The sequence below is a fragment of the Grus americana genome, chromosome 1 (assembly GCF_028858705.1).
Source record: "Grus americana isolate bGruAme1 chromosome 1, bGruAme1.mat, whole genome shotgun sequence".
Lineage (NCBI taxonomy): Eukaryota > Metazoa > Chordata > Aves > Gruiformes > Gruidae > Grus > Grus americana.
The window spans coordinates 4967917-4982314 of record NC_072852.1 but is presented as its reverse complement, the minus strand read 5'-3'; the positions used below and the strand labels follow the sequence as shown (position 1 = coordinate 4982314).

Genomic DNA, 14398 nt, shown 5'->3' with positions numbered 1-14398 from the left:
GCTTCAGGGAAAACACAGTGCTGTAAACTTAGGCCTTGACCCCTTGTAAAGGCTTTCTGGTCTGTCCAGTGCAAAGTATTCTCAGAAGTAGGTCACGTTAATAAAGCATTATAGGGTTAAACTCTCTGGTTCCACAGAAGTCATTGCTTGCTCCAACAGAAAGTCAGCAATAAGGTAGCAGTGACTTTTTGTCTGCGGGTCCTCCTATATTTAATAGTTAGGATTCCTCCATTCCTTGGAAATGTCCCCATAAATGTGGACATGTCAGATTCTTTCTTGATTTTCTTTCTCCTCTGACCCTCAGAAAACCATGTTCCTGCCTGTCCCACACTGACCATCCCAAACTGTTTTATCTAGGGCTCTTCCAGTGATAAAGAAGCTTTGGTTCAGATAATCTCCAGCTTTGGGGGGGGCCTAGCAGTCTTGGGGGGTCTTACAGTTTCTGGCTCTGGAATACCATGCATAATACCACTAGAAAACTGTAGGTAACAGCAGCTCTTCAAAGCACATTTTGAAATAACTAGAGTGCTTTCTGTGAGCCTGAGAAGCCAAGATTTTACATTTGATGGACAGACCCTCTTAAGCAAACTTAAGTGATCACAGCTATCTCCTTGCAGAGCTCTTGAATCATAATGAAAGGGAGGTGACTGCCAGACGGTGCTGGGATGCTTCTGAAAATACCTAAGAGACTCTGTTTAGATGCCTAAGAAACACTGAAAACTAAAATGAGGCAGAGAATAATTCTGGTTGAAAGACACCTCTGGAGGTCATGTAATCCAGCCTTCTGCTTAGAGAAGAGCTAACTCCAAGTTTAGGTGAGGTTTCTCAGGGACTTGTCCACTCAAGTTTTGAAAATCTCTTAGGGTGGAAACTCCTCCACCTCTCTGGGCCCGGTTACAGCAGATGCAGTAGTTAAATTTGGGGCCTTGTAGTTCTAACTGCTCCTGAATGTCTTAGGAGCCCTATTAGGTAGCTTGACTGTATCCTAGGCCATGTATAAGTGCAAGAGTGTGTGCATACACTTGGATGAACGGTACCAATGGTGAGAAATGTATCTTTGTTTCAGGTTCTATGATGAAATAGGAACACCCCTTCTCTCTGACATCCGTATTGATTACCCTGAAGACAACGTGGAGCAAGTCACCCAGAACTTCTTCCCTAACTACTTCAACGGCTCTGAAATTATAATAGCTGGCAAACTCATCAATCGCACCTCAGATAGCCTCCACGTGGAGGTGACCGCTAGCAACTCTAAGAAATACATCCTCCTCAAAACAGATGTGGCTATTGACTTTCCAAGCAGGAATGACATCAGAGGTGTCCCCGGCCTGGAAGATGGCAAAGGTGATAAAAATTACATTGAGAGGGCATGGAGTTACCTTACCATCAAGGAATTGCTTAAGTCCCGGTTGAAGAGTGATGACAATCAGGAAAAAGACTATTTGATGGAGAAAGCCAAGTCAATGGCCCTGACTTACAATTTTGTTACTCCCTTCACTGTTCTGAAGATGAGAGAGGCTGGGCTCCATTCAGAACCTCCTCAGGAGGAGTTTATCAGTCCTTCTACTGATGGCATCGGTGAAAAGTTGCAGAGCTTGCAGGGACACAAGGCACCACCAGGTACGAGAGAAAAATAACCACATGCTGGTAAGAAATCTTTTCATATAGGTAATGTCTCATGGCTGACTTTGGCAAAAGCGATGATCTAGCCAATGAACCAAGGGGTGGTAAACAGAAAGCTGAGATTTTCATGTTGATTTTTCGAATTGTGGGCTGAGTGACTGTAAGCAAACTTTTTAGGCACCTGACTCACTCCCTTGAAGCACTTACTGCTCTGTAGAAACCATTGAAGAAAAGTTGGTATTATAAATGAAGCTTAAAGCAGCTGCAGCAATATGTCCCATAATCTCGCTGAATAATATTTTGGGAACATTATTATACAATGTGTCTTTCTGATGCTCAGTAAATAATTGTAACAGCCTTCCTTCCCCACTTCTAGGTATAAGCAGACAGCAAGATAAACAAAGAATTAAAATCTCCAAAACTTCAGGTCAGTGCCTATTTTCATGCCTTTAATAATCCAAAATAATAGTGGTTGATTTATGGAAACCTCAGTTGCATGCCACTGTGGTATAACCATCCCGATGGATCAGCCAAAATCGTATTTACTAGACCTGCAGAGTAGGGAGGAAAATGAAAACAAAACCAAAATACAGAGAGGATCAGTAATGAGAAGAAGTGTGAGGAGACGTAGCAAGGCAGATGATCTACAACACTTGATCCTCATGTTTGAGACTTCTGTAGATTAGGGAAGAATAGGAAGCACGTTCTCTCTGTACTAGAATGAGTCAAAAAACATTTTATAAAGTAATGTTGCTTAAACATAAAGAATGTTGTTGAAGAAAAAAAAAAGAAAATTCTATAGCGTTTTACTGTTTTCTTGTTGGTTCCACACCTTTAATTAACATCCTCTTCATACATAAAACACTGAAGAGTAGGCCCAGATCAAGAATTTATACTTGAATTTCACTGGATAAGGTCAAATTTACCTTAAAAACCAGGGGTTTGGCTTGTCTTATTATTAGTGACACCTATCTGGTAGTTGATAATAGGTCAGAGATTGTTGAAAAATTAAGATCATGGGATTGTTTAATATCTGCTGTTGTTGACTGCTCTAATCTGATACTGAGGGCCAGGAAGATTCAGTGTGAGGTGTGCCCATGCAGCAGCCCTTGGTTAGAAGATACATTTTTTTGGTGCTGTGGAGGATGTGGCCTGCCAACAGAGTATGAAGGAGTGTAAAACACCTGCATGACAACTCCCATAAGTCACTGAAATTATATTCCAGGAGGAGAATATCCTGATTTTCACCTGGACTGGTTTGGGTTTTGAGTTTTCATTGAAAACCCACCCTCTTCTGTGGGAAAAACAAAACAAAATAATTGTGAAAAACAAAGCAAAACTTGGCATTTCCTGACAAACTCCATCCGACCCTCTAAAAACAACAAACTGTGAGGTCTTAGAAAAAACAGGGACAAACACACTTTGAAAAGCAGTTTTGTTACATTCTTGGGCTGCAGTTTTGTGTAAGTGTCTCACATTTGTCTCTTTTTCCATGTCTTTTCAGCGGATGGAGACCCTCACTTTGTCATTGATTTTCCCTCCAGCAAGTTGTCTGTCTGCTTCAATATTGACGGAGAACCAGGGGACATTCTCCGACTGGTCTCTGATCATAAGGAATCTGGTGAGCAGCCAAGCAAAGCAGTTACTTGTGGAGGAAAACTGAAGTGCAAGGCCAGCTGTCTAGCAGTAAGACAGAACCAAGGTGCTTCATAGGCAAGAAAGCGGCAGAAAATTAGAAAAAGTTCCTTTTCTGGCCGAGCAATGGAAAATTGGTGCATACCAGTTTTCCATCTCTAATCTGGGTAAACTCACAGCAAGCCTGAGCAAGGAGGAGGCCTGGCCACTGTTACATACACAATTCATCTACGGAAATGTTTGTCAACAGATTAGACCTAACCATAGAGAGAAATGGCCTTTATGTGTATCCAAAACTTTTCCTAGTTCAGGTCTTCATTGACTGGAATCAGGGGAGAAGCAATCACATGTGAACAGCTAAGAGACCCGCCTGAGTGCTTGAGGACCACACTGCACCCCTTCAGTCCAGTTAGATTGGAGAGCTCAGATCCTGATGATTAGACCCAGTATGGTCTGGGGGTTGCACTTGACCAGTGCTACAACAGCCACAGCTGAAAGAACAGCCACAGGCTTTTTGCATACTGCAAGTTGTGTTTGCCTGAGCCATGCAGCCACCTCCATGCCGAGACACTGCACAGGGGATTCAGCTTTCTGGTGCAGAGGCAGTGCATTTCCTGGAGCACGCAGCTTCATCAGCTCTCTAGTCACAAAGTCACAACATGCAAATAAAAGATTTGGACTCACCAAAATTGCTCTGTTATTGGAATTTCACTCTTTACTTACAGTGCTTTTTGCTTCAGGACAGAGTGAAGTATCCAAACAGGCTAACCAAGCACGGAGGCTGTTTCAGTGAAGAGACTACCAAACTGGTTACAGAGTCATGACAGACTTGAGAAAACCCACATGATTCAGGATCTGCTTTGCCCAAGCCCATCTGATCCCCAGGGGCCCAAATTGTGCTCTGATCCTATCTGGAATTCTAAACAGGCCAGCTAATAAGCAGATTATGTCCTGAGAAGGGAAATGGTGGGAGGAAGGGGTGTCAAAACCAGACACAATGCACAGACTTGTTTTACAAAGAAGATAAACAACCTCACAATAAAGTTATAAGAATTCTGTTCTGTGTGGCAATGGTCTAGCCTCCATATTTCTGTGTTCATGCCTGCATTAGTGAATGAGATTCAGCTCCTGGCAATGTTTCTCTTAAACTTCTTTCACAGACTGTGTTTGTGCTACCACTTGAGTGATTCTGTGGCTCAAGTGTGGAATGAGCTTGAGGAAAACAGACTCTGTAGCAATAGTAAGTTGAGTTTATGAAGACAGAAATGAGAGATTCCCTCAGCAATGATGGGATATGGAGATATTTCATCTCAGTGTAGATGACTTGGGTCTAGCATGGGTTAGCCACAAGCCTCCTGCTTTATTGTTACTGTCTAGTAGCTGTTCAGAGACCTGTGGGAAGTGAGACACTGTCTTATGGACAAAAGTCACAAAAATCATTAAAATGATTTGGAATCTTAATGTGGACATCTAGGCTTTACTTGACTCAGTGGGATCTGCACCTTAGACTACTCAAAAGTGGTTCTTTTGGGGAAAAACTGAGGAAAACTGGAAGAGCAGCACTGGTGAAGCTGAAAATAACCCAATGAGAGTGCAGGGTTAAGGGTCCTCTTCTACAGCAGCACAAAGAGAAACTGAATTTCTTACACTGCCACCTGAGTATGTTTAGCAGACTGTTGCAGGTCGCGCTAGTCCCTCTACAGGTCCTGCTCAGTCTTTAGTGCGTTGGACAAGATAGTAACCCTTAGTCTGCAGCTTCCTAGGCTAGTTGTCTTCTTAGGAGTCAGGTAGAGAGGGACATCAAACTGCAGCTGTCTACTACCCTGAGAACCTCTGAGACAGCAGCATTCAGATACACCTAGGTCCTCTTCCTAGAAGTTCAGTCTCTATGCCAGTTGGTGATATGAGGAAAAGCAGGCTTGCCAGCAGCTTTTCTTAGTCCTCCAAGATTTGGTATGTTTGCCCAGGTTTGAATTACGCATCAACAGATAGGTGGTCTAAGTAAATCATTCCATGGCTGGTCAGGCTGTAGCAGTCAGGAAGATAAATATTTGTCTTTGGCTCAAAACTGCTGCACATCATTGTCTTGATGATAGGTAGGTCTAGGTTGGATGGACCTTAGGAAGTGGCTGTGCTGAGGAGCAGCTGATCCTATCCTGTAGCACTGTGTACACAGTGTTAGGACTGATGGGGCTGGGGGCACCTGTATCCAGGGAAGGCCAGTATTTCTGAGCTTGGGTAAATTTAGGTGCTGTGTATAAGGTAATCAATTTATAACAGACTAGTCATAATGCTTTGAATATTGGTAGGTGAAATAATTGAGCATGAGGTGGTGAATCTGCATGTCCTCAGTTGTGAGGCTTATTTATATTTGAGACAATAGACCTGTTCTTGATTCCAGCTTTCATTTACTGACTATCTTTCTGCAAGGTGTAACTGTGAATGGGAAACTAATTGGAGCTCCTGCACCACCCAACGGCCACAAGAAGCATCGGACTTACTTCAGCACCATCACTATCCTCAGCAATAAGCCAGAGAGATCTTACCTAGAGATCACACCCAAAAGAGTCATCCTGGATGATGGGGAAAGACTTCTTCTGTCCTGTGATCGGAGTGCCGTTGTGCGAAGCAGCAGCCTCGAGGTGTCCATCTCTGCCAATTCCAACATCACTGTGACGATACGAGACACAATCAGCTTTGTCATCCTCATCCACCATTACAAGAAGCCAGCCCCATATCAGAGGAATCACCTGGGGTTCTACATCTCCAACAGTAAAGGCCTCTCTTCTGACTCCCATGGGCTACTGGGTAGGTAACAGGTTCTCAGGTTCAGAGCTTTAAACCAGACAAAAATGATCCTTCCAAACAGTTTTAAAGGACAGAGACAGGAGATAATGAACAAGGCAGGTGGAGATTAAGTTCCCAGGTGAGACTTTTACATCCATTCTCAAATGACTTCTCTATTGCTAGTATCCTCAACTCCTCTCCCATCTTTTTCTGCGTGAGCTATCTCCCACTATCCTAGCTATGTGGCTGTGCCTGTTTTTCACATTTTTTATGATTGTTTAATACAGTTGTCATTAGCATACACATGCTTGATGCTCCCAGTACAGAGACAGAAACCAAATATTGCACAAGAACCCTGAATAAGACACCAGTAAGAGATTCTCTAACAGTCATCCTAATTCAGAATAGCCCAGCTGCTAATGTGCTCTCAGGAACATAGCAAAGCAGGGTCTGACTCTAGGCAGGGAAGACAGTCAACTGAGGTCTTGCAGATTCTGAAAGAGAGCTCTAGTCACAGAGCTAGCACATTGCCAGTGATCATTGGGTTAACCTTCAAGTACCGCACCTGCACATGTTCAGAGGGTCTGTTTTCACAAGACTGAGCTGTTTACACCTGAGCCTCGTTGACATCAAGAAACATTGGTATGTTTTGTGGCCCCTTTCTTTCAAACATGAAGTGAAAGAAGAGCCATCCCCACATTTCGAGGGCAACTAGGCTTTAGGTAGGCTCAGAGAATGACTAGATGATTGGGTTCTTTCAGCCAACGAGAAGTAGTGATGTTTATGGCCATGTAGAGGTGCAGAACTCTAAGACAGAAGCCATAGTTTCCGTCATTTTCGGGCACCCCCAAGTTAGGCAGGAGATGATCCCTCAGGAGTAGAGCTTTGGATTCAGGCCACTCACATGCACAAACCTCTAAATCCACACTTAGGTTTGGCCCAAAAGAGCTTGCTCCCAAGGCAAGGGAAGAGAACATGAAGCTTCACGCCTAGATCTTCTTTGTGCTTGCTGACGGGCATTGTATGCATTATTATCCTTTAGTAACCTTGGCCCACAGAAGGGAACTTACTATTGGCAGCTCAGAAAGCTCTTTAGCTCAGGCAATGTATCTTGACAAGTGAAAAAAAGAAATAGGGTTTTATTCTAATCTTTACCTCTATGTTTGTGAGATTTAGAAAAGAATCACAGGACCTAGCTTCATCCTGCTATTGCAGAGAAGCACTTTACAATCCCTTACACTAAGAATCCTCAAAACACAGCCTATTAAAAAACCCGAACCAACAATTTATAAACAGGCACAAAACAGCCAGTCATGGACTCCATTTTATCTTGCCTTGCAGGTCAGTTCTTGAACCATGAAGTTAAACTTCTTCAGGAATCTTTAAACACAAGTCATCAGCAAGTTGGTCAGAACCAAACGGAAGCATTAAAGCCAAACCCTACAAATACCCTGAAAGTGAAGGGGCGGCTCGTTCCTGTTGTGTGGAAGCAGAGGAGGATCTACAATGGCCAGCAGGAAGTGGACTGCTGGTTTGCCAAAAATAATGCGGATAAACTGATCGATGGGAGCTATAAAGACTATTTGGCTTCTCATCCTTTTGACACAGGGACCAGCTTTGGGATGCTTAACAACCTTTAAGACCAATCATAGCAATGCGTTGCAGCAGCATGTGTGACAGCGGTTCCCTTCTGAAGCCTCTAGAGCTAGGCAACTTATGAATATTTCTTTACTTTTTGGTGCCAAAGAAACCAAGGCTTTTTGCCCTTGGAAATCAGCTGTCTCTCTTTCATGCTAGATGACCATTGTTCATCAAATTCCTGAAGACAAGGAGGTTGGGGGGTTGGGTTGCGGACATGGTTAAAGGCGCGATTAGTGCTCTCCCAGTGGGAAGGGAGGGATAAACAGGCCAGCACTTGTAACTAACAGTGCAGAGAGCTGCTGGCCTTAAAATAAACCCTTGCAGGGTTCTGTGCAATACCCCCAGGGGCTGGTGAGTCACCCGGTGAGAGGCACAGATCAGCAGCGTGCCTATCTAGAGAGACAACCTTGGGTGCTTTGCAAGGAAGTGATTTGGAGTACCCGCTCCACCCATGGTCTCTGGGGAAAGGAGAGAGAGAGAGGAGAGGTGGGTGGATAATTCATCTGCAGTGACCCATTAGCATCAAAGAGGTAACAAAGAAATCAAAACCTTAAATCAACAGTCCAGAAAAGGGTATTGCTTTCCTGGTTATTGGCATGGGGTCTGAATTTGCCACTAAGCATGATGTCCCTGAACCACTACGGACCCTTAAAACAGTGGTGAAAACCTTCATGTGGTTTATTGCTGTCGCAGTGCACAGGCTGTCTTCAGCAGCAGCAGGAGTGGTGCAGGTTCCCATTCCATGAAGCATCTCATTTAAATAACATTGCAGGTTTAGTGTTTTCTTGAGCTTTGACTGCCTCAGAGAGAAATAAAGTTCCACTGTGAGTTTCCAACAGACCCACCACCTCCTTGAGCAGAGCATCACTTCTGCTTAGCAGAGATTTAAGTTCTTTAAAGGATGATGAACCAGCACCTCCGACAGCTTACGACCCTACAAAGCAGACTAGACATTTCTAGCTGTTTTTCTAATCAGGGAGGAAGTCTTTATTTACTCCAAATTGTCAAAAATGTTTCATCCCAATTTCTCCTGGCTCCATCTCCTTCCTTACACTGCAGGAATTTGTACACAGCAGGAATTTGGCAGCAGGAAGTTACAGAAGGGTCTGCCAGCCACCCCCACTGCAGGTGGTGCTGCTCTGCAAAGAAACCTCCAAACCCAAACTGCAAGGCTGTGGTTTATTTTAAAGTGAGACATTGCTGAATAATACTATAGATCAGCCACAGGGGAGATTGCTTAGTAAAGTACTTGGCCAAAGAGGACTGCAACAACCACAAAGACATTTACATTGCAAAGCCAAATTGAGCTCATGTATACTCTGCCTTTCCAGGACTGAAAGGAAGGAGGGTGGGGGTGGAGGCATATCCAGCAGTTAAATGATATCCATGTGTTGCAAAAAAAATAACAAGTTGCCAGAGACCTACAGAAATAGGTTCAATCTTGAATGATTTTTTGCATATTTAAAAATTAGATCAGATTGTTGCTGTAGGAGCTCCAGCTGCTGGGAGGGTGTGTGGGGGTGATGTTTTTCCAGTTGCTTGCTCATCTAATTAGCACTGCTAGCACTGTGGCACCAGAGCAGGTAGCGAGCACCGTTGCTTATTCACACCATGTGCTGCAGGGAAGAGGGAAACAGCCAAAAGCAAAGAGCTAGATTTCATTGCACTCTGGAAGATCCTTACAGAGAGCAGAGTCAGAGCAAAATTCAAGGCTCATATTTTGTGACAAAACATGAAGACAAAACTACTGCTTTGGCCCCAGCTATCTTGAGAAATAGCTCTCCTGCAAGGGAGAACTGAAGACAAGACCTTCAGCACAGTCCTGAATATGCAATAACCAAAGATGCTAATGCTTATGGGCCAGGAATAAGGTGACAAAGAGCATCCATGAAGTTGACTTCTCCTCCCAAGCAGATGGTAGGAGGATCATCCAGCCCATTCCCAAATAACCTCTCATTTCACTAGCAGAGGGTAAACAGATAGTGGCAGTGAACTTCTAGATAGTCCAGGGTTCGGCAGGTGTCTTCATACTGTCCTTACTGAAAAGAGGTTTCTTTGAAATCTTCACTCTCCTCCCACATTTTGCTGTTCAAGTGTATTACTAAGGGGAGCGGTTGGCTTAGGCTCCCCTCTCATCTCTCCTGTATATAGATATGTGTATATATATACACACACAGACACATATTGCTAATGCTTCAGGTGCATCATTACTCCTCTTCCTCCTCCTCCAACCAAAGAAACATATTTCTTTCAGGGCCTGAAAAGAACAATGATCAAGTCGAACTTCCCAGCCACGTGAAGCACCTGGAGCAATATACTCAAGTTCTCGTTAAGGCTCCAGTTATACATTTCACAATAAATATTTTACAGTGAACACTGCAGTGAAGCTTTCATTTGGAGAAGATAAAATAAGCTTTGAAGCTAAGGTTATATATGTTTTATGCTGCTAGACAAGCTCATATTACCAGATGGCTGAGAGAACCACTCACGAGATGACAATAGGTTGGGAACCACAGTAATTTTAGCAGAAAATTAAAGGTCAATGATGTTCTTCACCCTCTATACACTTGGTAGGAAGCAAGAAGTGTGTTATGTGAACAAACCCTAGGGGTCTACTCCCATGCTGAACTGAGAATTTAACCACACTGATCCAGCCCTTAAATACAGTAGCATAAGACATGGGAAACCAGAGTTTGTGCTCCTGCTGCCCCAAGAGCAAAGGCAGGTCACAGACCGTAAACTGCATCTCTCCCCATCGATAAAGGGGGCATCACAACACTTCCCTCTCTCAGAAGGAGAATGCATCCAGGCTTGGTCCTCACAGTCCTCTGCCATACCACAGAGAGCTCCCAGAAGTGCACTATGACAACCACACATACAGGCACACATTTGTTCTCATCTCCAAGACTGTCACAGAGCACTTTGTTTTTGCTGAGATACAGTTAAAGATTGCAGGCTGCTCAGCTAGCTCAGGAATGAGGGCTGAGCAATCACTTTGGAGCCCAATGGCACACCATCGTTTCAGACAAGGGAACTGGACTCCTGAATTTAGGGTTGCTGAAACAGCACGAGCTACACAGTGCTGGAGAGGAGCAACCTTCCTCCACATCATAGTTGCTCTGCTATTGCCTGTTGCGAGCCTTCTCAGCCAGCCTCAACTAAGAGCTAAGATGAAGACCACATCAATCACCCTCCATTGTAGGACAAGGACTTTGCTGTGGCTGAACCTGCACTCTTCACATACTGCAGCACTGCACTGTGCAGCCCAATAGCAAGAATAAATCCCAAAACACCAGTACACCTCAAAATAGGGAATAAGTTTCTAATAGGGCAGCTGTTTTAATCTATTTTCAGTCAAGACCTTGAACAGCACAGGAGTTACTCCTTAGCAGCACAGAAGTCTGCCAGACAAGCAAAAGTTGCATTGTGAAACTGATTTCACTGAGCAATATAAATGATCTATTGAGAGCTGTATGCCATGTGTTCTAAAAGCCACTTGATGTGCCAGCACAAGTAGGATTTTCACCCCTCATTAAGTAAAGAAGAAACAGAGAGACACTTAATTTCCAGAAATACAGTATAAGGCTGCGCAGCTGCAAGTGTAGCCAAGCACATCTAGTTCACTAAGGGGCACGCGAGTCTTTGATTTGCATCTAATGCTTCTAAACTACTTTGAAGTTAACCAAAAAAAGCCCCAAAAACTTCACACACTCTCAGCTTTTAAAAGCAAAACCCATCCAAGTTAGAAAATCCAAATCCTTTATTTTCCACTGAAGGAGCATTTTCCTGGGAAAATAAAAGATAATTCCTGCCAAATACTTCCAGGGACCATCTTGCAATAAGCAAAGCCTGTCTATGGTGCAGCCGGGTATATCAGTTCAGTGGATCCTGGATCAGGCTCTGCTCTGAGGACTATCCACCATTTGGACACCGTATGGGTCTCATCACAGCTGTGCATCTGCACCCAGGCTGGGAACACATTATGCAGCTGCTCCATGCTCTCTCTCCCCAGGAGAGTTGCAAAGTGTTTTGCATTTTTGTGTGTTTATAGATGAATACTGTATATTAGCAAAAGGGCAAGGGGAAAGCCCTGCACCTCACATTTGGAGCCAGATCTGGGATGACCCAGGGGTCTTCTCCTGCAGCACTCCTAGCTGAGGCCGTTCCTTTACACCCAGATCAGGGGTGGTTAATGGGACTTCAGTTAACTCATCAGATCTAGTTTTTCAGTCAGGTCCTGCAGAGATTTTATATGTTTATTTGAAGTGAGGCAAAAGAAAAGTAGTCAACTTCTAGCTCCCAGTAAACACTCACTTGTAAGGTGGCAACTGCAATCAATGTCCAAAACCGTTCCTGTCCTTGCATTGAAGTGGCTTATGCAACCCCTCTACAGAAACTGAGCACCGTGGCTCAACTTTTCTTCTGTAGGTTTATTAGGATAGCCCTACTACAGAAAGGCAACCTGCCATGTGAGGAACTGGGCAGGAAAGATTTCAACAGATCCCCTTCCTCCCCTGTACAGCATTAGGGTCTTGCAAAACATTAAGCATGTGGAAGAATTTCAATTATGAAGCAGTTTTAGGTCAAATATTTATTACATTCCTTATAAAACAGTAAAAAACATCAGATCCACTGAAACAATCTTCCCACTTCAAGACATTTATATATATATATAACAAACCAATTATTTTAATTATTGTGAATATAAAAGTGTCACATTTCAGGTAGTACAGATTTTTTTTTTCTGTAAAAAAGCAGACAATCTTTTGATTTCAGCCTTTAGCCCTGACAAAAAGTTACACCCAGCTGGCCAGCCAGGGGAAGTACATATCCACACCCCTAACCTCAACGTGCCTGCGTGTGTACAGGTTAGGGTCAGACAGGTAAAGCAGATACTGCTCAAGCCTGTACAGGATGCACAGACACCATCCCAGAGAGACAACTGCAGAAGGACAGGTCTAGATGAGGCAGGCAAAAGGATCTCTGCAGATCCATAGGGATCAACTGGCATTGCCCACCCTGCCCTTGCTCGGCCAGCTCAAAGATCACAGTGTTGCTTCCCTTCCTCCGCCTCCCTTGGCTCAGTGTTGTCAGATGACCACTTGATAGCTGGGCTGCTTCATCTTCTGGTTCATTCCCCGGAGTCCTGAAATATCCTGGTCACTTTCAGACTGATCAGATTCCATGTCTGGAGAGAGTAATGCCTAGAAAGAAAGAAGAACAGATGAAGTGAAAGTTGTCACCTCTTCTTGATACTGTTTGCTGAAGGGATCAAGCACCCCTAGAGGGGTCTGCTACAAGATCTAATCCTCTCTGGCAGATGGGAAAGGTCTCAAGATCACCTTGACCATCTCTCCAATGACAGCCAGACAGATCTGGGTACAGATACTGTGATGATCTGGTGTCCCAACACCCCCCTCCCACTGAGAAAACAGGCAGCTACCAGCTCCATTCACTGTGAGACAGGACTCACACAGACATGCATGTTCAGGCCAGGCTGCAGTCTCAGTGGAGATGTACAAAAACTAGGCCACATATTTTGTAAACAGCTGTACCAAATGCAGACCTTCTCCCAGCTCCCCCCCCCCCCCCGCAGCTACTTGCTATCTCCAAAGCTCAGCCAGGAGAACAAGCAGAGCTACAGTTAGCTTCAGCCATGGCCAGCAAGCTCAGGAATGGTGTCCTAGCCTGGTAGCATCTTATTTCTACCTGGCACAGCAGCTCCTGGCTCAGACTGAATTGTGGGAGCCAAAACAGAGCACTGACACCTCTCACCGGTACCTCTCCAGGTTAAGAAAGCCCACAGCTGCATGATCAAAAGGCTGCCCATTGCCTCCAGGAACACCTACGCTCTCAGTAGCTAACTTCAGACTTGAAGCTACCAACAGGCTGTTTTGAGCTAACTGGCTGTCACTGGCCGTCACTGGCCCGGAGCGTTTGCACGATGCAGACAGAGCCACATGTGGGGCATCCTCCAGCCACATCATCTGGAAGAGGAAAAAGGCCAGGTTTTACTCAGGCTATGGCTGCACTGACTGCAGAAGAGCTGAAACCCAATGCGAGCCAACAGGCTGTATGAGCAGTTTGCATGGGTGATATTCATGGCTTGACAGATTGTTTGCTCAACCCTGTCCTACCTCTTCTTCTTACCCCCAAACCCCAGCTTTGGGCAAGAGAAGCCCTACTGTCATTAGCCCTCACAATAGCTACCTTTAAGCACAGCTGAAGTGCTGTTAACCCTTGTGCTACAGCTTGTGTCATGCCCAGCAGTACTCAGGAGCTCAGTTGAATCACGGTAGTTCTGGTAAACACAAGTCATCCACATCAGAAGCCTGGCCAGGTCCTTGGCACCTCAGCACCCAACTCTACAGAAGGGCACAAGCCTTAACAGCACAGTCAAGGGCCTCCAGTTTTACTTCCCTAGATGAGCCTTGCCAACAGCCCTTGCCCCTTCCTCCAACTGCCCATCACAGAACCTGATTAGCATCATTAGTTCATGGCTGATGCAAGGACAAGGGCTAGGTACCACAACCACAGCTTCCTCCAGCAAGGCAGCTTAGACCTCCCACCCAAGCCCCAGCCCCACCTGACCTCGCTTTGCTTCAAGGACTGAACCAATGCACTACGAAGCTTCCCCATGCATAACCCACAGCAGCAACCTTCCTGCTCAAAGGCACAAGTCAAGGGATGGCCCATGGGCTTTCAGCCCAGT

The 14398-nt window shown here is 44.7% G+C and overlaps 2 protein-coding genes across 3 annotated transcripts in view; one reads left to right on the top strand and one right to left on the bottom strand.

Annotated features, from left to right (window-relative positions):
- Positions 1–10060, top strand: part of ITIH5 (inter-alpha-trypsin inhibitor heavy chain 5) — a 54090-nt gene extending 44030 nt beyond the window's left edge. The window contains exons 10-14 of the mRNA XM_054808011.1: positions 1067–1620; positions 2000–2050; positions 3128–3244; positions 5689–6066; positions 7387–10060. Coding sequence (XP_054663986.1) covers positions 1067–1620; positions 2000–2050; positions 3128–3244; positions 5689–6066; positions 7387–7685 — 1399 coding nt within the window. The 3' untranslated portion in view covers positions 7686–10060. The remainder of the gene's footprint in view (positions 1–1066; positions 1621–1999; positions 2051–3127; positions 3245–5688; positions 6067–7386) is intronic.
- A 2105-nt stretch (positions 10061–12165) lies between these two features.
- The window catches only part of LOC129214351 (store-operated calcium entry regulator STIMATE-like), a 36791-nt gene continuing 34558 nt past the window's right edge, over positions 12166–14398 (bottom strand). For both annotated transcript variants that reach the window (XM_054845880.1, XM_054845888.1), the window contains one exon: positions 12166–12890. In XM_054845880.1, coding sequence (XP_054701855.1) covers positions 12777–12890 — 114 coding nt within the window. In that variant the 3' untranslated portion in view covers positions 12166–12776. The remainder of the gene's footprint in view (positions 12891–14398) is intronic.